Source organism: Prionailurus bengalensis, chromosome C2, assembly GCF_016509475.1.
Source record: "Prionailurus bengalensis isolate Pbe53 chromosome C2, Fcat_Pben_1.1_paternal_pri, whole genome shotgun sequence".
NCBI classification, from domain to species: domain Eukaryota; kingdom Metazoa; phylum Chordata; class Mammalia; order Carnivora; family Felidae; genus Prionailurus; species Prionailurus bengalensis.
Window position 1 is genome coordinate 1,767,448 of NC_057350.1, and position 27,488 is coordinate 1,794,935.

Below are 27,488 nucleotides of genomic sequence, written 5' to 3' on the forward strand. Positions count from 1 at the left end.
CGGGCCTAGGAAAAAAGAGCCAGGCTTTATTCTGCTCCTCCGAAGTGTTAAAAATCCAGTTGAGCAAAATGGAATTGTGGTCACCCCCGGGCTCCCCGCCCTATGAATGTTGGTGGCCCTGCCTGCCCAGTCGCTGTGACCTCAGCGGCGCCCCTGTGTGAGTCGAGCCCATCTCACACGTGGCCTGCCTGCCCGAGGTCCTTCCTCTCAAGCCCGGTCACCTCCGAGGGACGTCGGGCATCTTTCTACCAAACTGCTCTCCTTCCTCGGGCCCCTTCCCTGTGCACCGTGTCTACACACACTGGGTGACAATCTCCCTTCCCCTTCTTACAGCCAGGGCTGGAATTCTCTCCTGGTGCCCTGTGTCCCCTCCATCCCCAGACCTCCGGTCGGGGTTCCCACTCACTCTAAAGGTACACACCTGTCTATGGGCAAAATTGTCGAGAACTAACTCCCAGGGGTGCCCGGGTGGCTCAGTCAGTTAAGCATCTGACTTTGGCTCAGGTCGTGATCTCGTGGCTTTCGAGTTCGAGACCTGCATCGGGCTCTCTGCTGTCAGCACAGAACCCCCTTCAGATCCTCTGTCCCGCCCGTCTCTGCCCTTCCCCTGCTTGTGCTCACTCTCAAAACTAAATAAACTTTTTTTCTTTTAAAGAAAGAGCTTCCAGGGGCGCGTGGGTGGCGCAGTCAGTTGAGGTCCGACTTTGGCTCAGGTCATGATCTCGTGGTTCGTGAGTTTGAGCCCCGCGTCAGGCTCTGTGCTGACAGCTCAGAGCCTGGAGCCTCTTCGGATTCTGTCTCTCTCTTTCTCTCTCCCCCTCCCCTGCTCATGCTCTGCCTCTCTCTGTCTCTCCAAAACAAATAAATGTTAAAAAAAAAACTAAAAAAAAAAAAGAGCTTCCAGTTTTGGGACTGTTCTCTTTCACCTTCCTATTTATAGACGGCTTTGAGACTCAAGACCAAAACCATACATCATTTATCTAAGCAACTTGATGTCTGTTTCTAGAATATGCATGCACTTCAATGAGCTGACATCTAGGGGTTTTGTTTTATCCCTTTTCAGTGGAAGGGATACCGTGAGAGTGTACCGTGGGTGTGTTTCGGCCGTTTCTCCTTCACCAGATCAGTCTTGGCATCCACGCGACCTGTCTCAAAACTAGGACGCTGCTAACCCCACAGGTCAGGTAGGGCCTAGCTCTCCCCCAACCACCTTCCGGGGGCGGCTCAGAGCAGGGAGTGAGCCCGGCTTCCAGCTTTTGGGGGTCTGTGTGGTAAACAGTGCAGAACTGTGCAAAGCAAGTACACGAGCCCAGATCCAGAGTTTGGGGCTCCCGGACACGGGCCGGTGGCTGATCCAGAATTCGGGGCCCCTGGACACAAGTCGGTGGCTGGTCCAGAGCAGCAAGTGGCAAACACTGGGTGAGAAGAGAGGGAAGGTGTCAGAATGACCTGGGTACAAGCCCACGGCTTCTCTAAGGGCCTGATTTATGGGGGGGGGGGGGGGCAGTTTAGATTTCTTTCTCAGTCAGCACGACTGGAGGGAAAGTCTGTTGGGACCCAGAGCCTGATCTACAGCCCGCCGCCCCTGCACCGGGTGCCTGCTCTGGGAATGACTCCGCTAGAGGAAGACCATCTCGTCCTTGACGCACCGATCGACTTTCCTGCTCCCCGCGTTCCTTTGTGACAAAACCCGTGACTCCTGCCTACACGCTGCTCTACGATCTCCCGAGCCCTCACAGGATGTCAAAAAGGATACAAATGTGGGGGCGCCTGGGGGGCTCCATCGGTTAAGCCTCCAACTCTTGATTTCGGCCCAGATCGCGATCCCACAGTTTGTGAGATCGAGCCCCACATCAGGCTCTGTGCTGACGGTGAACAGCCTGCTTGGGATTCTCTCTCTCTCTCTCTCTCTGTCTCTCTCCCTCTCCCTCTCTGCCCTACCCTCCCTCAGGTGTTCTCGCTCTCTCAGGATAAACATTTTAAAAAAGCATATAATTCTGGTAAAAACTGTTCATTCTCCGGAGCACTTCCTTCCCTGTGAAGACCGTGTTTCCCGGACAGCTGTCCTGACCTGGGCTCAAAGAAAACTTTCTTTCTTTTAGAGATTCTCAAGTTTTGTTCACTTTTGTTGACACCAAGTATCCCGGTGGGCCTGGGATGTCCCGGCCTTAACCCTGAAAGTCCTCCCTCCCAGGTAATCATGCAGTCCAGGCAAACCTGGACGGTCGGCCACCTCTGACATGGGTGTTTCTTCCACACCATCGAGCGAGTGACTCAGTTCTCTGAGGACACTGCATGTCCCACAAATCGAACTTGATTCTGATACCAGATACCTGGACGTGGCACCAGATACCACAGGTGAGGGGCTCAGTCCCACGGAACTGTTTCCCGGCCTTCAGATGCAATGCCAGGTTGTCACCTGTGCTTCAGGTAATTGGCTACAGATCAGAGATCCATTTAATTTGCTGGGGTGGTTCACAGAACTCACAACAGCTTCCCCTCTGGGTTACCGGCTTATTGCAAAGGATGTGAATGAACAGCCAGATGGAGAGACGTGTACCAGGAACGGGGGAGGGGTGTGGGGCTTCTGCATCCTGGGGGCCACTCTCCCCACACCTCCACACGGTCCCGGACCCAGAAGTTCCCCAAACCCCAGTCCTTTGGGGTTTTTATGGAGGCTTCATTACACAGGCATGAGTAACTTGTTGGCCACTGGTGACTATCCAACCTCCAGCCCCTCCCCGCTCCTCTCTCCTCCATCAGTGGGGTGGGATTGAAAATTCCAGCCTCTGCTCACAAGGTTGGTCCCCAGGCTTTGGTGCTTTCCAAAAGTCCCCTCTTTAACAGAAACTCAGATGCACTTGAAAGGATTGTTATAAGTAACAAAAGATACCTTCATCACTCTTGCTATCCAGGAAATTCCAAGGGTTTTAGGAGCTCTGTGCCAGGAACATTAAGACCAAATGTCAATTTTTGATCCTATCCTATATCCCCACGACCCTAGCACCCCCCACCCTGCCACAGACCTGCACCCGTGGGGGGCACCTGGCTTTGGGTTCCTGACTTCTATTGTAAATGCTGACTGTGTGAGGGCCTCTTGCTGTATATGACCTGGGACCCTTTACTTGGGCAGGTGGGGGAACTAGAAAGGTCCATGCTGGCAGCACTGGCAGCTCAGGGGGCTCAGCCTGGCCTGCACCTGCGGAGCGTGAAACGTCAGTGTCCCTCTCAGGCTCGGGCTTCATTGCTGGCGGGGGAGACCGCCTGCAGCACGGCCTGTAAGTGCGCCCCGGCCGTGTCAGTGCGCAGCGGGCCGGGTGGAGACTCGGTGACCCAGAGCCCCGCTTCTCAAAGGCTGTTTCCTCACCGCAGGCCCAACTTCACCTGCGCATTTGTTAGAGACGCAGACTCTCGGCCTGGCTGTAGACCTGCTGAGTCAGGGACTCTGCGGTGAGCTTAACAGTCTGGCTTTGTCATGTTCTGCATGTGCTTCTGATGCATGATTGAGAAGCGCTGGGCGAAACCGGAGGACGAGTCTAATCATGGACATAACGGTGGGGTGTGTGGGCGAGGAATACAGGTGTGTGCAGCGGGGAGGCCCCCTCGGGAGGGGTCGGCCCTGCTTGGGCGCCTTCTCTGGCTGGGCCGGCTGAAGCCAGGCCTGAGTTGATACCCCGAGGCAGTTTCTGGAAACACGGACTGTAGAATTGGTTGCCCTCAGGCCCTGTCCTGGTTGTGACCTATTCCCGATAGTTTTCCAACGATCCTCTTGAGAACTTCGCACCTTGTGCCCGTGGGATGGAGAGGAGTTGGAGGGGACTCGGTTTGAAGCCCCGCCTCCAAGTCTAGCCCTGCCTCTGGCTGGCTGCGTGGCCTTGAAAAAGTTGTTTCCTGTCTTGTCAAATTATGGGTGGAGGGTCACTAGAGCCCCCGCTGCCCGCTTCTGAGGACTCTGAGAGGCTGACACAGAAAAACACTTTAAGAATCGAGACCGCTCACAGGGGATGGCTGACCAGAGTGTTCCGGGTCTCACGCCTCAGTCCAGGCCCCACACGGCAGGAACCAGGACCAGCTCCAAAACCCAAGCAGGTAAGAGCCCCTTGTAGTTCTCTCTGGAGTCGCCGTGCGTCCAGGTAACATCCCTTGATCCAGCCATGGAAAATGGGCTCTGTCCATCCCTCCCTCCGCCCCAGAGGTCCTCGGAGCCCCCGCCTACCCAAGAGCTCCTAAGATCCCTCCAAGGCCATCCAAAGTCCCAGGCCCTCAAGTGCTCCCTGTGTCCTCAGCTGATCACAGAGATCTAATGTGTTACCTGCTTCAGGTAGTAGCTTTGCTCTTTTTTTACAGGGCCTTTTGGAAGTAATTCCTTAACTTACTAAGAGGAATGTACTCTTTTTTTTAATGTTTATTAATTTTTGAGAGAGAGAGAGAGAGAGAGAGAGAGAGAGAATGTGCATGTGCACCAGCACCAGCTGGGGAGAGGCAGAGAGAGAGGGAGAAAGGGAATCCCAAGCAGGCTCTGCACTGTCAGCACGGAGCCCAACACACAGCTCAGTCTTAGGAACCATGAGATCTTGACCTGAGCCAAAACCAGGAGTCAAATGTCCAACCCACCAAGCTACCTAGGTGCCCCAAGAGGAATGTACTCTTGATGACAAATAAAATCAGATGGTAGGCACACTGACCACAAATAAAAACAACTCTGGTGAAAATGCCCAGCAAGCCACTTCCATATGCACAACTCCAGGGTGGGGACCCTGGAAATGTGGCATCACCACGGCTCTGGATTCCACCCAATGACCAGTCTGGTGTTGGAGGACAGCCTTTCCCATCGTGCAGGATTTGACCATCACTTCCCCTAAATTGATGCCGTTGTGACTGTGCGGTCTGATTCTTTGGCTATCTTTCTTGGAAAAATCATACGCTCTTTTTAAAAATTTTTTTTAAGTTTATTTATTTGTTTTGAGAGCGCGTGCACACGAGCCAGGGAGGGGCAGAGAGAAGGCGAGACAGAATCCCAAGCAGGCTCCACGCCATCAGCACAGAGCCCGATGTGGGGCTGGAATCCATGAGCTGTGAGATCATGACCTGAGCTGAGATCAAGAGTCGCAGACTCAACCGACTGTGCCACCCGGGCGCCCCAGTCATACGCTTTTAATCGCACGTGGCCAAGAGGAGTCATTCCGTTTCTCTGAAAAGTTATCGCGGGTGTGCTCCTGATGCTGCTTGAGTCTCTCCTGGAAGCTTAAAGGTCTTTGACAACTGAATGCAATTGAAGTAACGCTGCCACTTCCTCCCCGCTTTCAAAACAGGAAATGGACTCTAGATGCCAAGTATTTTTTGAACATCCATGTTGTTGAAATGTTGCAGAACACAGTTGGGTTTTAAAATGCTACTGCTGGGTATTAAAAAAAAAAATGCTATTGCTGGGGCGCCTGGGTCGTTCAGTTGTTGGTTGAGCACTCAACGCTTGATCTCAGCTCAGCTCTTGATCTCAGGGTCATGAGCTCAAGCCCCACGTTGGGCTCCACGCTGGGTGGGACGCCTCCTTAAAAAACATGCCAGTGCTGATGGCGCCGTTTCAAATGCAGCAGTGTCCACGGAGTCTTGGTTTACAAACGTCCAATGTCCTTCGACCATCATTAAATTGTTTGTTGTGTGTTTGCGTTGTTAGGACGAAAACGTGTTGGGTTTTTGGGGCCATATATCTAAACCCAGGTAGGTGTTTATTCCATTTCCAGTGGAAATGGAGCTTTTAAACGTCTGTTTACCTAAACAGCAGATCCCACGTGGAGATATTTGGAGGTATTTGCAGTAGGAGAAGTGGGTCATTTACTACAGTTAAGGGGCCTTTGCTGCCTTACCCGTACAGGAATCCTTGTCACTTCATGAAAAGTCTGAACAAATTAAAACATTAAACGCTGGCATCGACACGATGTCACGGGCCCGTGGTCTTCATCCTTTCATCCTCTGCGTGGCAGACCAAGACCAGCACCATGGGCACCCAGGCTAACTTGGGTCTGCCCTGAAGTGGAAGATGGGAAGAGCTAACGCTGAGGCTGTGGGTCCCCCCCGTGTGTGATCTTGTGATCTCATGATGGTCAGTACTGCTGTGAGCTCATAGAGACTGAGTACCTGGGTGGGTGGGTGGGGGGGGTCATAGAGGTAGAACCTGGCCAGGTTCATTGCTAGCCCTTGATGCACCCCTTTCTTCTAGCCCTGACACCTTGGCCAGTTATCCACCCCCTCTGGGTGCTTTTCCATGACGGAATGACGGGACAGAGATGATGGGGTGCTGCCTTCGGTCCTTGCACACAGAAGGAGGCACAAATACACAATTACCAACTACTCTTTTGATTGAGAACAGTGCTTGCACCCCGGCCCTGGAGGTTAAGGGCAAGCTAAACTCTAAGGGCTGTGGGCCCCCCATTCCGGGGGGGGAGGCATGGAAGCTTCCAGGCCACACGTTGGTCTTGATCCTCACGTTAGACTGCGGAGCTCGCCGGAGTTGCCGCCGAGGCAGGTGTGGGGCAGCAGTGCCACATGCCTGAGAACAGCGTGGGGGCCGGGAACAGCAGGCTGGCGGGTGGCCCACCGTGGGCCCCGCCCCGAGCCCCCCCCCCCCCCCCGGGGCCTGGGGGAGCCGGCGGTGCGTGGCCAGCTTCCCCGGACACCAGCCACGTCCTCCTCCACTTTGGTCACGGAAACAGTCTGCAGAGCGAGCGGCCTCCTGCAGTACGCATCCCTCCTCGAGCAGGCTCCCGAGAAGGCACCACGAGGGCCAAGGCTCTGTCGGGGTGTGGAGACGGGAGCGCGGGCCCAGATGCGTCTCCGCGACCACACCGGGCGAAGCCCGAGGCTTCTCTCAGGTGACAGCTTCACTGCGAGCTGTTCTCCGTGAGCACAGGTCCCGTCCAGTGCAGCCCGGGCGCGGGGACCAGCCTGGCACCGACGGCGGCACTACCGGGCCCCGAGGCCACCGCACCGGACTTCCGCACGGCTTTAGGGTCCAGCCCACCGCGCCCCCGACGCCCCTGAACGCCCCTTGAGGCCGCGCACGCGCACTGAACCACAGCGAGCCCGGCCCAGACTGCCGCCTTTCAGCCGCGCACGCGCACGCGCACGGAGTCCCGCCCCCGCCGCTCCGGAAGGCGGGGAACACAAGCCGCGGGGGGCAGGCCGGAGGGCTGGGGGCGGGGCGAACAGGGAATCGCGGCTGCGCACTCGCCCCTGCCGCTCGCCCCGCCCACTTCCGGCGTGCTGCTCTTTCAGGGGGGGACTGACTAGCCCGTCCGCGGAGGTGGAGCGCGTAAGGCTGACGTCTGACGGACCGACGACCGACGAAAGGGGCCGCAGCCACCATGGCGTTCGGCGGCACTCGCGGGCTCGTGCCCCGCTGGGAGCTGCCTGTTGGCGTGGCCGCGCTGCTCCTGCTGCTCTTTTCGGTGACCGCCGCTCAGGAGCCGTCCGTAGCGGGTGAGGGGCTCGGGGCGGCTGAGAGTTTCTGGGCGGGGCTGGGAGGTGGAGAGGGCGGGGGGGGGGTGCTTCCCGGGGCGGGGGAGGAGGTGGAGGGGGCGCTGCGTCCCCGGGCGGGGCGGAGAAGAAGTGGAGGGGGCGGGGGTCCCGGGGCTGAGGAGGAAGTGGAGGTGGAGGGGGCCCCGTGGCGGGGAGGTGGAGGGGTGGGGGGTCCTGCGGCGTGGCGGGGAGGTGGAGGGGGCGGGGAGTCCCGGGGCAGGGCGGGGGAAGAAGTGGAGGGGGCGGGGTCCATGGGCGAGGCTGGGGAGGCGGGGGAGGGGGCACGGGGTCCCGGGGTCCCAGGGTCCCGGGACAGGGAGGTGGAGGGGGCCCGGGGTCTCTGCCGTGCCCAGTCGCTGCCCCAGGCTGCTGCGGCCTTCCCGTTGGTCTAGCTGCAGCGGGGGCGCCGGGAGGGGGGCAGACCGGCCTTTTGTCTTGGTTCGGTCGCGGGGCGGTGTCAGCGGGACCCGCAGGATCATCCTGAGTACTTCGCCCTCCCTCTTAGTCTCACTCGACCCTCTCTGACCGAGCTGGCGGTTAGTTTCTGAGTCAGGAAGTGGAGCTTAACCTGCTGGAGCCCCAGCGCTGGTCGGTAGCCGGTGTCCAGGGGCCAGGCCCCTTGAGGCGTGGGTGCCGGGCACTGGTGTGGCGCCTGGGGCCCCACTCCCCTCGGGAAGGAGTACTCGAGTTACTGCATGGCTCAGTGGAGTCAGGAGAGCTGTAGTACCGGCCGCTTTGAAGGGGCTGACTCTGCTTCTGCACTCAACAGACCTGGGGTGGGGGTCCTTCCTTGGTTTATCTCCTGTTCTTATCAGCCGCCCTGCCAGGTGCTGGGACAGCGGTGGTGACCAAGAAACCCTGAGTGCTGGGTGGGTGGGTCGGAGGCTGCTAGGGAAGGAAATGTATGGCCTAGGGCCAAGCTGAGGTCTCAGAAGATTCCAGAAATGGAGTAGTGCCGGAGGCTGTCCTCCTGCCGGCCAGTGGAGGGGGGCCGGTCCTCCGACTCAGCCTCCCGGCCTGGTGGCAGGTCAGGGAAACATTTAAGCTGGGGTGTGTCTGAAGTGTTGCGCTGGCTGCTGTGTGGGGGGTACCCGTGTGATCACTGGTGGTGGTGGTGGGGTCACCGGTAGGCCTCTGGACCTGTTTCCAGGGCTCCACAAGCAGGACTGACTTGGGGCCAGTATTATCCCGGCTTGTTGAGTTTTGCCGTGATTCCAGTACAGGACTCGTTTTCTTCTGATGTACTTCCAAATGTGTGTGTGCCTGTGACACTTGGGACGTAGCTCTCTGGACGTTCGTAAGGAGGCAGTGGAAACGCGGTGCACAGAGCTCTTCTGGTCGGGATTGGGTTCCAAGCGCAGACGTGGAGTGGGTACCTGTTACCGCACCGGAATGGATAAGCTGCCGGAGATGGGTCTTTCTCAGGGGCTGGCGGGTGTGTGTCCGCGTAATTGGAGGGGGCGGGTCAGGGGTGCCCCGAAGTGACGAGTTTGACCACTCTGCTTTTTAACTGCCCTGGCGTGCTGGGATGAGTGGCGGTGTCCTTTGGTGACTTTCATTGGTTTTTTAATTAGGGAATTAGATCAGAACGGTTGCCACGTGGCACTGCACTTACTGTCGGTTCAGCCGCCCCTCCGCCCTTGAGCTCACGGTGGTTACTCGTCCCGTGGACTCGCCCCGGGTCCTCCGGTCCTCGGGTCCTCGGGGGAAGGTGGCGGACTGTTGTTTCTCCTGCAGCAACTCCTTCACGCGGGAGGAGCGGTGTGCCGGGAGGGTTTCCCACTCAGGTACCCTCGGGTCTCGTTTGCCTTTCCTCGGACGGGGGCACTGTTGGGGCGCTGAGGTCCCCCCTTCCCCAGAGCACGCGCTGCTTACCGCCCGTCGCCCTGTAGGGTGTGACTGTGGCGTTCACATCACTGGTCCCCCTGCGAGGCTATCAGGGCGCTACGGAGAAACAGCCGGCAGGGGGTCTGCAGCTGTGGGGAAGGATGTGTCGTGAGGGGTGGGCTCGCGTGGCTGTGGAGGCTGGGAGGTCCCGGGACCTGTGTCTGCAAGTCGGAGCCCCGGGGAGGCTGCCCGGGTTCCTCCATGTAGGAGGGCCCGGGAACCGGGAGCCCCGGTGTCTGAGGGCAGGAGAAAGTGGTCGTCCCAGCTTCGGCAGAAAGAGTAAATTCACGGTGGCTCTGCTTTTGTTCTGTGGGGGCCCCTCTGTGGGCTGGGTGCTGCCCACTGGCCACGGTGAGGCCGGTCTTCACTATTGAGCCAGCCGATTCGAATGCCGATCTCCTCTGAAACAGCCGCCCAGACACACCCAGAAATGTCTGCCAGCCGTCTGGGCACCTGAGCCCCGTCAAGGTGACACGTAAGTCAACCACGACAGGCGTGCAGATTCAACGAATGCGTCACAGCGGTCCCACGCTGACGGTTCCTAACGTCCCACTGTGTGTTTGGCGGCATGGAGACGTTAGGGACCCAGGATGCTCTGAAGGTCTTTAGAGCGAAACTCCTAAATTTACAGAACCCTCCGTGGCCCTGTGGAGCCCACCTCGTGTGGGGGGTGAGACTCCATCCCCGCGACTCCTCCGTACCTCGGAGCCGCTTGAAAGATACAGAGGAGCTCAGCCGTGGCCTGTGCAGGTCGGGAGTGGGAGCCCGCCCCGACTGCTCCTAGCGAACGGCACAGGACTGGGGGGGACGCGCTTCCTCACCCGCCTGTCTCTCGCCGAGAACCACGGCGTTTGAAACCAGTCGTAAGGGCCTTCCAGTGTGTATACAGGTGGTGCATGTCATTTGTATGTTCAGACGGTGCCCAACTGACAAGGGTTCGGCTTAGGATTTTCGACCGTAAGCGGTGCCAAAGGATGTGCGTTCAGTAAACACGGTGCCTGGAGTTTCCCCACGCCGTGTCACCCCGGGGCTGGGCGGCCACGCGGTCCCCGCACACCGACGACCGTTCTGGGCCCACACGGTCTACCTGTCACTTCGGTATGGTATTCGGTCAACTACTCGAGACGTCCACCCTCCTTGTAAAACAGGCTGTGGGCCAGGCGGCTGTGCCCGTCCGCAGGCCAACGGAAGTGTTGTAGGGTTTCGAGAGAGACCAGGGAATTACACGGAGTTTTGATAGGATATTTCCCCCTTTGAATGGGTTTCTGGGGACGAAACCCCATCATAAGTTGAGGAAGACGTGTACCATGCCGCTCAGCTCTTCTCTGTTGGGACAGGAAGGTGACCAGGACTTTCGTCTAAATGACTTTTCCACCCCTGATTCTCAAGTGACACGGATGGCGTAGGTGCTCTCTGTCGCCGTGCAGAGGGGGCACAGTGTCCGATGAGGGGATTGTTGTGCCGGGGGCCGGCCAGGTGCCGCCCTCCTGCCTGTGTGTGACGCGGGCTCTGTAAATGCGTACTTGCTCCTCCGTAAATGCGTACTTGCTCGTTTTTTTATGTTTACAGGACAGATCTCGTCACACCCCTGCTAGTGTGTGCCTTGGTGGCCTCACCCGGAACTTTAGGGAAGTACGTGAAACCGGGCCATGGGTTAGCGTATCCTGACAGAAAGACCTTTTTATCAGAGTGAGTGACGCCCGAAGGTTTCTAATCGTTGGTAAACAGACTCTCAGTGGGGGACTTGTGGAACGGGCGTGTTCACACACAGCGCTGGACTCCGGAAGCAGGAGGCCGTGGTGCTGGTCTGCGGCCATCAGGACGTGGTCTGTGTCCCGTGACCGAGAAGTTCAACCCCCGCCGTCCACGGCGGCAGCAAGTGGGGTATTTTCCTTGCCAGCCATGCAAGACGGTGAGGTGTTTTGTAAGGGAGAGAACAGAACAACCTTTTCCCGGTGCCGGCTCTTTTCGGGAAGACTGTCCAGTGTAGGTGTCTCTGCTTGTGTTGAACGTCTGCCCGGTTGGTGGTCGTGGCGGGGCCAGGCGGAGGGCTGGTCTCCGTTGACTCCTACGGGTCTGTGGTCTCAACACCGTGGGATGGGTGAGGTTTACGGTGTGTATCTCGGGGTGTAGTTGACATGAGTCCAGCTCTCAAAAAGACGTTACAAACGAAAACAGAAAAAAAATTCCCGTGAAAAAGTTCCCGTACCCGACCCCCCTGCTCCCTGTGGCCACTCGATTAAGATTGACGAGAGGTATGTCTTTTCTCATAAAATTTTTCGACAAGGACTTGGGCGCCTGGGTGGCTCGGTCCGTTGAGCGTCCTACTTGATTTCTGCTCGGGTCGTGATCCCAGGGTCGTGAGTTGGGGAGCCCCGCATGGGGCTCCCCGCCGAGCACGGAGCCTGCGTGGAATTCTCTCTCTCCCTCTCTGCCCCTCCCCTGCACGCGTGCTTTGCTCTCGCTAAAGGAAAGAAAAAAGGACTTGAGTGGGCGTGACAGGCAGTCGTGCAGATTTTCACGGTGGCTCCCTGCCTGCCTGTTTAGAAAAGATCGAAGCTGCCGAAACCTTGAAGGAATAAATCGCACAGCAAACTCCGCATGCCTTTCTGTTATCAGCATTTCCATGCTTGCCTTGTGCTCGCTCCGAGTCTGCTTGTTCTCCCCCCTCCAGACCGCCCGAGGGTCCGTCAGGGTCCGTCGTCCTGCGGCCCTGCCCCTTCCCCCCTCGCCCCTCATTCTCTGCGGCGGGCCTCCTGTGCGTCATGGGACTATGAGGGTCAAAATCAGACAGTTGGCATCGACAGGACTCGTGAGTACTTGGAGATGTAACGTAGGGCGTGTGTGTACCCGGTGTACCCGTCATCCCGGTAGTGTCATTCCGTCCCCTGCCCGCGTCCAGGACCGTGCGGGGCTTCTGGCCAGCATGTCTCCCCACCCACCCAGCACCGCTCCCCAGTCTGTTCCCAGAAAACGACTCTGTAGAAGGAGCCCCAGTTGGCCTTGCCTGGTGTCCTCTACTTGGATTCCAGCGCCTTTGACAGACTCCAGCACACGTGGCCGTGTGCTTCCCCCTGCACCCCCGGGGGCGCCTGCTGCCACTGTGTCCCGTCGTCCTGTCATCGTACTGCCGATACTCTGGGCGCTTGTAAGGTGCACTTTGTCTTCATAAGCGATGAAACTGGGGAGGCGCTCTGAGACCGCAAGTGTCTTGTCACCTCACAAGCGCGCGCGGTGGTCTTGGCGTCCAGGTTTCCCCGATGATGGCAGAACCGCAGGCGTTCAAACCCCTGCTTCTGCTTCTGCTAGTTGGCCTTCTCCGTACTTACTCCACGTCCGGGTGAAATCCTGGAGTGTTCAAGAGGCTGGAGTCCGTGGCTGTCAATCCCTTTGATTTTAAATTGTCCCTGTTTGGCAAGGAGGACTCCCGCCCCCCCCCCCCCCCCCCCCCCCACCGGTCTTCAAGCCGGCCTTTGGGTCCTTGAGTTATTTTGTTATCCGCTCCTAAGTTGGTGCCACTTTGTGATGCCGCAGTCTGTCCGGGGCTGATTCTGTCCTCTCTGTGCCCCACTTCTGGGATCAGCTGCTTCTCCGAGGAGCCCTGGCCCCCTTCCTGGGGAACTGTGTCTAGACACTGAGGCCCCCCCCGCTGCCTGGCCCTTTGGCGGACGGACAGAGGGAGTGCTTGGATGTGGCGGCCGAGTCCCCGGCCCTGGCACAGCCGGCCCGCCTCCCGGCTCCAGGGCACGGGGCTTCTGAGACAGGCGGTGCTGTTCCTTTCCCTGTCCTGGCGCCTCTGCGACCCCGCCTCTGAGTGGTGCTGGCAGAGATCGAGGTGTTCTGTGACTTGTCTGTTTCTTTACCTCCGTGGAGCTAAGTTATGTCTGTTCTTTTTCTTTTTTAATGTTTAAATTATTTTGTATTTGATAGCACACGAGAGAGACGAGGAGAGACAGAGAGAGAGAGAGAATCCCAAGCAGGTTCCACACGCAGCACGCCCAACGTGAGGCTCGATCCCGCGGCCCTGGGATCGTGACCTGAGCAAAAATCGCGAGTCAGGTGCTCGGTCGATTGAGCCACCCGGGCGCCCTGAGTCTGTCGTTCTGAGGACAGTAGTTGGAAGTCAGCTTTAGGGTAAAGCCAGTGGCGTGCCAGCGGAAAGACGGCCGTGGGATGGCCCGTGACAAGCGGGCTTTCGTTTTAAACAAAGTGGGATCGTGCTTAGCACGTGGAAGGTAGAAGGGTTAGGCTTCACGCGCCTGAGAGTTAGTCCCGCTTCACGGACGTCATGAGCACGCGTGGGACTGAAACGGGAGCTCCTCCCCTGGGCGGACGGGGTCATGCGTCACAAGCGCGTTCACACGTGCGGGAGAGTGGGAAGACCCGACGGCGAGCGCTCCCTCGCACGCCCGCCACGTGGGTGTCGGCTGTTCACGTCTGGCTGGGTCTCCTCCGTCGTGGGGCCCGTCCCGGACCCTCCGGTAAGCTCGGCGAAGTCCGCGGCAGACATCCTGCGCTCGTCCCGGTACCTCCCCGCGCGCGTCGTGACCCGGAGCTTCACGTTTGTCTTTTCCTTTGGAGACAAATCTTCCGTGCGGTGAAACACGGGAGTCTTACGTGTGCCGTTGGGTAAGTGACGCCCACGTGACCCCCGTCACGCTCCAGCACGTGCCCATCTCTCCGGAGGGTTCAGGCCGCCGCCGTCCCTTTCCCGGTGCAGATGAGTTCGCCGGCTTCAGAACCGCACGCCCGTGGAATCCGGCGGGTGGTCGTCCGTGTCCGGTGTCCGTCGGTCCACGTGACGTGGCGCACTCCTCGTGGCCGAGCGCCGTTCCGTCGCCACCGGTGTGCCCACCTTCTGTACGCGCGCATCTGGCTGTCGTCGGCTTCCCTGGCACCGTAAAGTGGGCACGTGTTCCCAGCGTCTTGAGCGAAGCGCTTGGGTGCGTGGCTGAGGTTGAGCCACCTCGCCTCCCGCCGCCGCGGCCGACAGTCCCCTGGGGCTCTGCCTCCGCGGACTTGGCCCCGTCAGCCCCTCTAATCTCAGTTTCCCCGGCGCCTGCAAAGTGGTCGCTCCTTACGACTGTGGGGTGCGGTTCTGGCGGCTCACGGGGTGGCACAGACCCCTCTTCGGAGTAAGCGTGTGCGCTCAGCTGTGGGTGCGGAAGACGGCAGCTGCTTGAGAGGGTTTGGACGTCGTCCCCCCCCCCCCCCCCCCCCCCCCCGGCTGCGAGTTAGTTCCGGGGCTGTTGGCTGGGTGGGGTGTGACCCCTCCCTGCCGTGAAGAGCGGCTGGAGCCGGCAGATTCAGGAGGGGGGGGCTTCTCCCTCAGGCCTGGGCGGGACTGGCGGGGGCCGAGGCCTGGCTTTAGTCCCACGGGCCTGGCATTGCCGTGGCCTTTGGTTCCAGAGACTGTGCCGATGAGCCAGCGGGCCTGGGCCAGTTGGGTGCGTGCTATGCACCCACTTCCGCTCCTCTTCCCCGAAGGTACGGCCGTTGTGCCCCGAGGCCCCTTTCTCCGCACGACCCCTTGCAGATGGGACCCTGGGGCTGCGTGTGCACGCTCCCTGGTGGCCGGCCTGCAGCCAGGCTGGAAACTCCCGCTGCTGCACCTGGGAGGCTGGCTGCTCGTCTCCGTGGTTCAGAGCGCAGGCTGCGTGCCTCCCTGGCCGCCTGGGCCGGTGTTTCCAGTGAGCGGTTCTCAGTAACCTGTTTGTCCTTTCCCCGCAGCTTGTTCTCAGAACACAAACAGGACCTGTGAGGAGTGCCTGAAAAACGTCTCTGTAAGTAGACACCCCCACTCTCCACGACGGGGTGGGGGGGGGGTCTTGTGGGTGTTAAAGGTTCTGCCGTCTGGGGTTTGTGGAGATAGTTTCTGTAATGGGTGTCGAATGCCATTTTAGTCTTTCTCAGGAGTAGTGAACCTTCTCGTGAGAACTGCAGATATCACCTGAGCGTCATTAACATACATGCTTACCTTGTGACCAGGTGCCTGGGCTTATAAACTGGGTTGGGCCCCACGGCTGGGAACACGTGTGAGTGGGCAGGAGGCCTCATTGAGGCTGGTGGGCTTGGGGGGGGGGCGGTGTTCAGAAGCAGGATGGGGGAGTGGAGGGCAAGGGGAACGGAGAAGGGTGGGCACTGGGCTGGGCGTCATTTAGCGTCTAATCTGCAACTGTGAACCCGTGGCCCGTGCTTTCGTGTCGATGCCACTAGAGCATAGAGGCCTGTTGGGAATGGGGACTGTGACTCTGTTTTGCACATGGAACCCCAAGATGGGGCCGGGAGCGTCCTGCGAGTTCCCAGAGGCCCCGCCTGCCGTGGTGCTCAGCCAGGGCTGGGGAGTCTGCTTCCCCAACCGGCCTGCCCACAGGAATGAGGGCCGTCCACGCATCGTGGGCCCCCCAGTCCTCGCAGTGTGTCCCGCATTCTCCATCAGTTGTCCTGGGTTGGGGTGGATGCTCCTCTCTGGGCTTTTCACCTGGGAACGGGGAAGGGTGAGGGCAAGGAGAGATGTGGGCCCTCGGCCCGGAGGGCCTGGTGTCCTGGGCTCAGACTGACCAGCTCACCAGAATTACCGGGAAGACTGGGAGCCAGGATGCTCCCGTGCTGACCCTGTGTGACCTCGAGCAGGAGGGCAGCCGCCCTGTAGCAGGCCCGGTGCTCTTGGCGGTCTCCTCCAGGTGGACCATCCTGGGATCTGACACACAGGCACGTGTGCGGCTGGCCATCGGGGACCAGCAGAAAGGCACGCCGGAGAAAGTTCGCCACCGTGTGGGGCCCGTCAGTGTCCCTCTGCCCCATCCCGTGTGGCTCCCCGAGCAGTCCCTGGGCTTTGACGCCTTTGTCTGGGACCGTAGGGGAAGCTCCCTCCAGTCGGGTTTTACGAGGATAGTTTAGAGCCACGCAGCCTGTCCTCCCTTTCCTGGCAGCGGGGAACCCTGCGAGGCAGGTCAGGACAGACGGCCCGGGTGGTTTCTGCCCTAGGATGCTGGTCACGCTTTTATTTTATTTTTTTTTATTTTTAATTTTTTTAATTTTTTTTTTTAACGTTTGTTTATTTTTGGGACAGAGAGAGACAGAGCATGAACGGGGGAGGGGCAGAGAGAGAGGGAGACACAGAATCGGAAACAGGCTCCAGGCTCTGAGCCATCAGCCCAGAGCCCGACGAGGGGCTTGAACTCACGGACCGCGAGATCGTGACCTGGCTGAAGTCGGACGCTTAACCGACTGCGCCACCCAGGCGCCCCATGGTCACGCTTTTAGAAGAGAACTTGCTGACCACCTGGCAGCGTGTCGGGTCATAGGGTCTGAGTGGACCCTTGTGTTTGCTGGTTAAAGACTGAAGGCTGTTGCTACTGCAGCCTCAGACCTTACTGTTGGTAACCCTGAACTTGCTCACCTGTCTGCGTGTTTTCCTGGTGGCGTGGCTTTTTAGCGGCAGATGTCACTGTCGAAGGCCTCCCGGCTGCAAAGGAGCCTGGTGTCCTGCCTCGCTCTGGCTTCAGGAGTACGCACTTCACGGCATCGTCCGGTCCAGCCCGCCCTTCTGTGGGAGGACGTTGTGGGGGCACACGCACCCCCATCTTAGCAGGCGGGCGGGCAGTAAGTCTCAAGGTGTGGGCCCGCTCTGGACGCAGACGGGTCCGGTCAGAAATGCAGGGTGCAGGGGCTGCGGGAGGCCTGCCCACACGGGTCCTCGGGCGCACGCGGGTTTCTGGAAGGACAGGTAGGGGCCTGGGAGGCCAGAGGGGAGGCTGAGGGCACACTGTGTGCGTGCCCTGTCAGTGCCACCTGGATGGCTCACCGCGGGCATGTCACTGCAGTAATCTCAGGTCCTGGGAGGGACGCTTTGAGCCTTAGTTGCGTTGTCTTTAACGGCCGGTGCGGTCGGAGAGACCACAGGTAGGATCTTTGTACGGCGATTGCCAAGGTTGCAAAAGTCCACCAGCAAACGTGTAATGAGTGTGGTCCCGCCTGTCCTCCTGCAGACGATCCGAGACGGTGTGTCGGGAAGGGAAGGAAGTAGGGGGGTGGGGCAGGTAGGCCCTGTGGAGGAGGTTGAGGGGCGTGTGTTTGGAGAAGAAGGTTCCGGGCACAGGGAGGAGGCCGTGCAAAGACCCCGGGCGGGAAGCCACCTGGCGGCTTCCAGGACTGCACGGAGGCCGAGAGGCTGGGTGGGGTGCCTGAAGGAAGAGGGTTTGAGTAACATCGGCCCTGGTGGGCAAGGCGGGGTGGAGCTGCTGTGGCGGGGTGAGGACCACGGCCTTCCGGTCCGCCACTGAGGGGGAGCAGACGGTGTGGCTGGGCTTGTATCCTGGACCGTCTGGTTCTTTGGTGTTTGCGCTGCGTTTCTGGGGTTTGGCAAACATTCGTCTCTTTCAGTGCCTTTGGTGCAACACCAATAAGGCGTGCTTGGACTACCCCGTGACCAGGATCCTGCCGCCCAGCTCCCTTTGTACGCTGAGCTCTGCACGCTGGGGCGTTTGCTGGGGTAAGTGTTCGTGTTCATGGAACTCTTGCAGAGTCAGTACTGTCGGGGGGAGTCTGGGTGTGCTCAGTTAGCATAAGCTGCCAGAACACGTGCTCCCTGCAGGAAGTCAGGAAGCCAGTGAGAATGCGTGCTTTCTGGGAGGGCAGCCAGGGGTCCCCGGGGTGCCGGAGGCCCGCTTGCGAGGCGGAGGGAAGAGGGTCAGCTTGGGGACTGTGTCTTGCTGGCGTCTGTGTGCCTGGAGTCCTGCTAGGTCAGCACGGTCAGGTTCCTACGTTTCTCTGTCCCTTTCTGCCTGCGAGTGGCGGATTCTGTAGGCGCTCTCTCGTGGGGGACGTTAACCCTTTTTGAGACCCCACAGAGACCAGTCCTGGACCAGGGAGCCCTTGGCATTTTGAGCACGAACTGTTGAGGTGCTTTTATTTCTATTTTCTTTAGAAGGTGATTTGTTTAACGTTTATGCGTTTATTTAAAAAAACCTTTTTAACGTTTATTTTTTGAGAGCACACGCATGCGCACATATGAGTTGAGGAGGGGTGGAAAGAGAGGGAGACAGAGAATCTGAAGCAGGCTCCAGGCTCCCGAGCAATCAGCACGGAGCCCGACGCGGGGCTCGAACTCATGGACTGCGAGATCATGACCTGAGCTGAAATCAACCGTTGACGCTTAACTGACTGAGCCACCCGGGTGCCCCCAAGGTGTTTTAAAGTTGAAGCATAACTTCTAATGATGCGCACACATGTTAAGTCTCCCTTCCTGTTCTCGTGTAACGTAAACACATACGTGTACGCACACACACGTACGTTCAGTGAATTTTCACACGAGCCCACAGATGATCTGCACTCAGCAAAGCGTGTAGACCATTCCCAGCGCTCACAGCCTGTCCCTGTTGGGACCGTGGGCAGCCAGTGCACTGACCTGCCACCCCAGGGAGTGCTGCCCGCCCCGCCCTTCACTTAAAGTAAGCGTGCTGGTGTGTCCGACTCCCCGTTCGGGGGCATGTCTGAGACTCGTGCACCACGCGTACCGGCTGCCTGTCTCGCTGCCGCTTGGCGCCCTGTGCCCACTCGGCTGCCGGGGACGCCCGGGGTCCCCATGCTGCTGCAGACGTGCTCGGCCCCCCACTCACTCCCGCTGGGCACATGCTGAGCGGCGGGATGGCGGACTCATCGCCTTTCAAGAAGGGCTCCTTCAGGCGACCGGGGCTCCTGCTTGTCCCACATCCCTGCCAGGGCCTGGGGTAATCTGTCACCTTCATTTTCGTCCGTCTGGCGGGTTTGAAGTGGCATCTCGTTGTGGCTTTGATTTGCTCTTCCCGCATGACCGATGATATTGAACACCTTTCAGGTGGGGGCATTTTTGATCACTGGCCTGTGAAATGAAATTCCCACCTTAGGGCTGTGGGGCTGGCCGTACCCCTCACTCGGGACAGACAGAGCCACAGCGGGCCACAGCAGTTTGCGGTTCGTGGTGACTCAGCCTGGGGGAGGGGGACAGGAACTAGCCAGGGGTGGTGGGGGGCAGGCTCTGCCGCGCCCCTGGTTCCCGAGAGAGCACGTGCTTGGTTTAATTGACCCCGAGGGCCAGGGGGGCACGGGAGCCTGCTACTTACCCATCGGGGATAAGTGGGAACCGCCGTGGGTCCCCGCGTGCACTGCAGAGGAGTGGGTAGGGTTATTTGGCCGAGGACCTTCTCTGTGGGAATGGAGTGGGGGTGGGGTGGGGCTCGTGCCATCTGGGGAGACTGGGGGCCCCCACACGTCAGGGAGCACCAGATCTAGACCTTGTGCTGTGGGTGCTTTACAGTTCTTTCACCCACGTCTCGGCAGACTTCTTCTGGGGTTTTACCTGTGATGACTTTAAATCTGTGTCCGTTTGGGGGAAAATAAGATCTTTGCCATGTTAAACCGTCGTGCAGAAGCAGGGTTGGTGTTCATGCACGGAGGCCGTCTTTCTGTCCTCGAGTAGCACGCCACAGCCTTGCCGCGTAGGCCTGTGGGGACAGGGGCCCTTGGTACTTTCCTCCGTCATGACCAGATGTCTGTTTTTATTTTGTAACTGGTTTTAGCTGCTCGTCAGAAATGCTGTCTTGGAGGTGGGGGGGAGGGGGTAGATATATTTCAGAGCCAGCTGTCTTACTGATCAGATTGGCTCTTAAAGTTCATTATTTTGAAGTTCTCTGGTCAGAAGATGATGCCATCTGCCAGCAAAGGTCTTTTTTTTTTACACCTGTTCTTGCTAATTTTTGTGATGCCGGCACTTCCAGAACAGGTCAAAGGAGGGAAGAAAACACACGATCTAAAGCCCAGAAGGCATTTCAGATGTAACACCTGTTTCTGTTTAAAGTAGTTGAACAGAGACGCCCGGGTGGCCCCATCGGTCAAGCCTGTGACTCTTGGTTTCTGCTCAAGGCACGATCTCGCAGCTCGTGGGTTCGAGCCCTGTGTCCGGCTCTCTGCTGGTGGTATGGAACCTCCTTGGGATTCTGTCTCCCCTGCTCTCTGCCCCTCCCCTGCTCACGCTTTCTGTCTCAAAAGTAAATAAACATAAAAAAGAAAAGAACGTAGTTGAACAAAGCACAGAGAGTGTGTGAGGCCAGCGGCCGGCCTGCATTGAACGTGAGGGTCTGTGCGGGCCTGAGTGGGGTCTGAAGGGCGCCGGGCACTGGGGGTCGGCCTCCCTCTCCCACCTGGCAAGCCCCACCCAGCCACCAACGGGAAACCGGGAAACGGGGGAGACTCGAGGGGACCAGCTCTGTGTGGCGGCCAGACTTTCTAACTTCAGTGCCGGGAACGCGCCACCATCCACGGGGGGAGTTCGCTCTTGAAGCCTCTTCCAGGGCTGACTTAAGTGGATGAGTGAAAACTCGAGTTCTCTGGTTTGAATTAAGTAGAAAAATAGGGACTGGTTTGGGTTTGTAAATCCTTAAAAGAAGTTGAAAGAATCGAGAACCTTGTTTTAACTACTTGTTTGCCTCGGAAGTTGGGTCTTGACAGGAAATGACAAAATCCTCGAGCAGCCTGTCCTCAAGCCCCAGGTGGGGCAGGGGCTGGGCCCGCGGGGCTCACAGGGTCTCCCCGGGGGCAGTCAGGGCACTTGACCCTTGAACAACGTACACGTGAGGGGCACTGACCACCCCCCCCCCCCCCCCCCCCCGCCCACACACACACGTCCTCGAAAATCCGCGCACAACTTTCGATTCCCTGAAAACGTAATGCATCATCTGTTGACGGAAGCCTTATGATCACGCAGGCAGCCGACGAGCACCTGTGTTGTGTGTTGTGTTCTTCCGCACTGTGTCCTTGCAGCAACGTGGGGGAGGTGTTCGTAAGGAGATCTCAGGGAGAGGAGGTGCGCTTGAGTTCTGCCCCGTAGGTCTCGAAGATGCACGTGTTAGGAGACCCACGCAGTGTGAACCGTGTTCAAGGGCCAGCCGTGTAGGGCCGCGGACTTGGATGTAAATAATCAGCTGAGCTGCACGGGGCTCCCCTTCCGTCTGGAGGAGTCCCTCGGGGCGGGCCCGCTTTGTTACCGTCTGTCAGGCTCGAAGCGTCTTCGGACCCTGTGGCCTGGGTCTGTGTGGTTGGCCGGTAAACTGTTCTTAAGTCGCACGAACATGCCGAGAGACCTAGGAGGGGCCCCTGCGCGGGCTGCGGCCTGCCTGTGGGGGAGGGGGTGGTCCCGCTCCCGTCCTGACCCCCGGCTCCCTCCCGCTGGGATTTGCAGTGAACTTCGAGGCGCTGATCATCACCCTGTCGGTGGTGGGGGGGGCCGTGCTGCTGGCCTTGGCCGCGTGCTGCTGCGCCTGCTGCTGCCGCAGGAAGAGGAGCCGGAAGCCCGATAAGGAAGAGGAGAAGGCCGCGCGGGAGCGCGAGGAGCGCAGGGTCCGGCAGGAGGAGAGGTGAGGTCCCCGTTGGCTCGGGAACTGGCCCGCGCGGCCCTGGGAAACGACCCCCGCCGTGGGGTGCGCCCCTATGGGTGGTGGGACAGGGCGAGGGAGGCGGGTCTCCTGTCCCTGCCCGTGGAACGCGATGGTGGCCCGGAGAGGCGCTGCCGCGTCAGGTCAGCTGCCGGCGGGGGCTGAGGCCCGGCGGGTTTCTGCGCTGTCCCCGCAACGTCGTGTGCCCCTAAGTAAAAACTAACGTTTGCGTGTTCCCAACCTTCCTCAGAATCTGACGTCAGGTTTTTCTCTACGTGAAAAATATTTTTAAAAAATACAGTCTTGGATATTTGAATTTCTTTTGTTGAAACTCAGAATCAAAGGACGTGATGCTGAAACAGCCTCACGCTGCCTGGCCTGGCGGCCGGGCTTGTCCCCACCCTGGTCCCCGGTCTCTTCCCGGGAAAAGAGGACAGACCCCCACTCTCTCTGCTGAAGGTACATCATTTAACATCGTGTTATATTTTGGTGCTAAGTGAGATTTCTTTGTCTTTTTAGGAGAGCAGAAATGAAATCCAGACATGACGAAATCAGAAAAAAATATGGTAAGGATCGACTGACTGCATCTTTTGTTTGGCTGGGAGTGGGTTCCGGGCCGTGAGATGTGACTGCAGGGTCTGGGCTGAGGCTTCCGGGAGGAGCCGTTGGTTCTAGACTGCGCGGTCCGGAAGGCGATAACTCCAGGGAATGTCTGGAAAGGTGAAGCCGTAGGGTGTTTACTCTCAGCCGGATTCCTGAGCGCCATTGGCTGATGAGGGGGCGGAACTTGGCCGGTCGTGTGGCCTCCCCTGCGCCTGGTGCTCCTGGTGCTCCCGCTGCTCCCGCACCTGACTGCGGGCCGCGCGCCTTTTAAAGGAGTTAGCCAGAGGTCTCCATGCCACCAAGTGATTCATCTGGTTTTGGTTTTTGTTTGGAGGGATTTTGGGGGGATACTAATGTTTTAGTCCGCGAGAACATTAAATCTGCTCCCGGGTTGAGTTGGTTCTCTGCTGATTCCCACATCCGCGGCCATGCTGTTGTTTGGGGCTGTTGGGATTGCTAGAAGTGGCCGCACTGCGCTCTCGCCGATGACTGCTGTGGGGCCTCCAGCTCTGGGCCGCAGTGCTTTCGTGGACCTCATGGCCTGAGCAGTATTTGCTGTGTGTCGGGTGCACCTGGCAGCTGGGCTCTGGGCTGAATCTGATTAGGAAAATTGCAAAATCTTTTCTTTCCTTTTTTTTTTTTTTTTTTTTTAATTGGAAAGTTTGTTTTGAGAGAGAGAGAAAATCCCAGGCAGGTTCTGCACTGTCCGGAGAGTCCAATGTGGGGCTCGATCCCACAGCCCTGAGATCACGACCTGAGCTGAAATCAACAGTTGGATGCTGAACCGTCCAAGCCACTGTGGCCCTCAAAATCTTTTCTAACTAACGCCCTCATTTTGGAGTTCTGTGTCTGTACAGGGAACACCCTGTTCTCGTGGTGTTTTCAGGTCCTGTGCACTAAAGCAGTGGGTCCTGGAGCCTCGGCTCCCTCTGGTGGGCTGCTGGCCGTGCGGTTGACTCGGCACCCCCACCCAGCACCGGCTGGCCCCTCCGTCCACGCAGGCCTCCTCTGACTGTCACGCCCTTGTGCGTGTCACCTCAGGCTCGGGTCGACCCTGCCAGCCGCCAGGTGTGGGTTCTGGGGCCCGAGGCTGCCCTGACCGCCTCTCCCCCTGCCGTTGGGTCTCCTTGGTTGCAGGTGAGATGTTCAGCAGCTGCTAGAGCCTTCCCTCGTGTGCTCCCGCCCCTCGGCTTCCTCTGCCAGCTGGCCCATCAGGTCCCCGGTGCCCACAGCACTCACCCGGTGTCAGGTCCCCAGCCTAGGTGAGGGCGGACTCCCGCGTGGGTGACGTCGTGTCAGTGGTCGTGTCGGCACGGTGCCGTCTGTCCCCGGTGCCTCTTCCAGGCGCACGTTCGTGCCCGGTGAACGCCAGCTGTCCTTGGCACGGGCACCTTGCTTCACGATACTGAAGTGTTGAAAGGAGCTTGTTGGCACCTGACAGACGTTACCGTGAACGGCGAGAGAGACGTGTCTGCGTGCACTCACACACAGACTCCACCACGGTGCCTTTATCGCCAAGCACAAGTAGCATCTGAAGCCTGACCCCTCTGCAGTGTCCCACTTGCCCCGTGTGTGCGAGGCCAGGTGGCGCCTCGGGCCGGGGCTCCTGGCGCGGGGCGTTCTCCGTGACCTTCACCGAGGCCCTTCACGCCTCCGTTTTGGTGGTGCGCCAGGCCCTGAACTGCCCTGAGGAAGCCAGCTTGTGCCTGTTGACATAAAGCCCACCTGATGGACTGGACTTTGCAAAGACCCAGCCGCGTGGAAGAATTCCCGGGGGGCCGCCAGGGGGGAGACGGGCCAGGCACGCGCACTTGCACGGGGGAAACCCTTCTCTTGGTTTCAGGAGGCGTCTGGTTTCCTAATCACAACACAGTCTCCCCCCTTTAAACCAGAAGTAGAGCTGGGAGCTGTTCCGTTCGTCCTGCTCCAGCACGACTGTGTTCGGCATCTGGCACACGGGCTCCCTTTACCAGAACCGCCGTGGGCTTCCTCCCAAGGCCGAGGCGGCGGTCCTTCTCAGACGGGCCACCCTCCCGCCTCCGCACTGGCTGCCCTCCCGCCCCGTGCCCCCCCCCCCCGTAGCACATACACTTGGTGCAGCGGCTCCAGAGAAGTGTGGGCGATACAGGTTTTTAAAGAGAGGGAGAGGCTGTGTGTTCAGAACTGCAAAGAGAAGACTCCTAGGCCTGAGCGTTTAGCACCAGAGATTTATTTTTACAACTGCGTTATATTAGCCACGTCAGAGCACTTGGTGGTGGTGAAGTGGACAGTCACCTCATTGTTTCGTAGCCTTAATTCTAAGGACATTTAGGGTGCTTTGTTAATTTCTGTATACTAGCCAATTGCTGTGGGGAGAAATAATGGCTGTTTCTTAATTCCTCTTAGAGAGAATTAGCCAATAAGTTTTTATTTCTTTAGGTTTGCTTTTCTTAGGATGACTGCTTCTGGTAAATTTTATTTCAATTTTAAAGTCACCTGTGGTTTGACTTTCAAAAAGGTTAAGTGTAGGGGCGCCCGGGTGGCTCAGTCGGTTAAACATCTGGCTCTTGATCTCAGGTCATGATCTCACGGTTTGTGGGATCGAGCCCCTCCTTGGGATTCTCTCTCTCTCGCAAAATAGATAAATAAGTAGAAATAGTTACAAAAAAAAAAAGGTGATGCGTGGTGCTTGAACCTGCTCGGAACACCCTTTTTCTTAGAGCCACAGTGTTCACGAAACACTGAATTGTGTTGTGTCCTTGGACTTCGTTTCCTGCCGTGTGAGCACATTTATAACCAGGTCTGTTTTGTTCCAGGTCTGTTTAAAGAGGAAAACCCGTATGCCAGGTTTGAGAACAACTGAGCCACGTGCCCAGCAGTCCCCGCACGGCTCCAGGGAGCACGGCGCCGCCGCCCTGCAGACCCGCGGGCTTCTGTTCCCTCTTCTGTATCTGTATTTAGTCACTGCAGACACGAAGCTTTTCAGGGGGGTCGGTCGGTTGTGTTGTTTCTTCCAGGAGGCAAAGCCCACATCCTGCTACCCTTTTCCGCTGGTGAAGCCAACCGCGGACGGGGCAGCCGGCCTCCGTCCCGCCTTCTGTCCTCGCGTCCCTGTGCCCGACGGCGCGCTGTGCGCGCACGGCGGGGGAGGAAGGGCCCCTGTCACCCCGCCGCCCTCCATCACCTGGCCGGCGGCTGTGCGCCCTGCGTGGCAGCCCCCCGGGGAGCCGGGCGCCCAGACGCAGTCTGCCGGGCCGTGCCTTCTGACCCCAGCCGCTCTGAGCAGCGTCCGGGAGAACTTAGATTCACCTTAAATCTGTGTTTTGTTCCGTTCCGTTTCATTCCGTTTCAAATAAGTCTTGGATTTCATTCCTCCACCAAAGGTGTTTCACCAAGAAATTTTTCTGTCAAAATTCAGACTGCTTACTGGACAATTTTTAAATTTTAATTTGTATTTTTACCGGAACACCAAGATTTTTTTCCAGTGAAAACTTGAATAACAGATGAAGCATTAGAGCCCCCTGCAGGGGCAGCAGCAGGTGCTCTGGGCCGTGGGCCTGGAGGGGCCATCACTGCCCCACTCCCTTTTCAGCCCTGGTGACGGCCAGCGCCGGGTCCTGTGTGTAGCCACACCAGGCTCTCCCTAGTCAGGCTGTCAGCAACATGGTCACACAGGGACCACGGGGTCCCCAGGCTGTCCCCGAGGAGGAAGGGACCATGCCCCGTGGGCCCCTCTGCGGGGCTCTGCCCACTGGGGGGTCGGGCAGGGTGTCCAGGGCCGGCCAGAGGGATTTCCACGTGCTACACGGAGACACTGCTGACTGTCCTGCTTGTCACACGACCCCTAGCTTGGAACCGCACTCTTCTGGCTGGGACGCTGTCCGTGGCCTCCGGGTACACCCTGCGGTGCCTTCCGTTGGCCCCAGGCCTTTCAGAGCAAGATCTGTGGCTTCAGTAAATGACCACATCCTTCCTATCGGGGATGCAGACTGTGGAGCAGCTGTGTGAACTGCCTCTCTTCGCTCTGAAAATAGTCCCGGTGGCCACCGCCACATTGCTTTGGATTAGGAAGACGTTTAGCTTCGGGGAGGTGGGTCAACAGGTGCAAAGACAAATGATGTGTTCCGCTTTCGCACTCGTGACTGTGCCGTCGGGGACTGCTCTCCAACGTGTCACGGGAAGTTCTCAATACAGGTCAGTGGGATCCAACACCCCACACCACTCGACACCCCCCCCCCCCCCAGCCACGTCGGCCTGTGCCGTGAGGTGACCGCGCTGTCCTGCAATGTCCATAAGCTGAGACACTAACTGTACAAACTCTTGACTATCTCTTTCTGACTTCTTGGGCATTTGATAGCAATTTGAAGTATTACGAAACATTCCTAAGTATTTTATAGCAGCCTGCAGATTTTGACTTTCTACTTTTATTCATAAGAAAAACTCTGTAGCAGACTCCAGCAGCCTTTGTGTTAATACAGTAATGTATGTGAGGTCACGCTGTGTCGTGAACGGTGTGGGGCTGTGCCCTGTTCATACAGCGCATTTAGTCCCTTCGGGGTACCGAGGCCACACCAGTGCGTCTGGGAGGCTGTCCTGGTCCCCGCATTTTATAAGTAGTCCTAAGAGCACCACGTGTTGTAACCTCAAGGAGACCGTCAAGTTCAGAGTGCCTTAATCTTAACCAGTTTCCAATAAGTGGTTTAATACACGCTTTGTTGAATCCACTGTGTCCTTGTGTCTCATTTCTCTGTGGCGTTAGCATGATCACCTGGAGGGCGGCAGGTAGACTACAGAGAGATTCTGGCCCGCCCCGGGATCTGTGAGCAATCCCGGCTTCGGTGCCATGGCCCAGGGGGTGGCCGTGCTGTGTCCCCGGGTTGTCCTCCCCCTCCCCTGCCGGCCACCCCCAGCTGTCTGCTGTCCACGAGGCAGGTTTTCTGCCCCGCCCCACCAGCACCTTCCTTCTGCTCTGCTGGAATCAGATGCAAAGAACTCTGGGAGAAAGCAGTTCTGGCTTTGAGCTTCGTGTACTTGGCTCGGCTTTCGATAGAATCCCTCCCTCCTTCCCTTCCCTGGGGTGGGGGTTCCTCACTG

General features: G+C 58.4%; 1 protein-coding gene across 1 annotated transcript; it reads left to right on the forward strand.

The window, feature by feature from the left end:
- Nucleotides 1–6,711: 6,711 nt before the first annotated feature.
- Nucleotides 6,712–27,114, forward strand: LOC122491084 (PTTG1 interacting protein). The gene is made up of 7 exons (XM_043593427.1): nt 6,712–6,869; nt 7,273–7,476; nt 15,133–15,185; nt 17,788–17,896; nt 21,620–21,794; nt 22,332–22,378; nt 25,211–27,114. The coding sequence occupies exons 2-7, from the start codon at nt 7,362–7,364 to the stop codon at nt 25,255–25,257; spliced, it is 546 nt and encodes a 181-aa protein (XP_043449362.1). The 5' UTR covers nt 6,712–6,869; nt 7,273–7,361; the 3' UTR covers nt 25,258–27,114.
- The last annotated feature ends 374 nt before the right edge of the window (nt 27,115–27,488 follow it).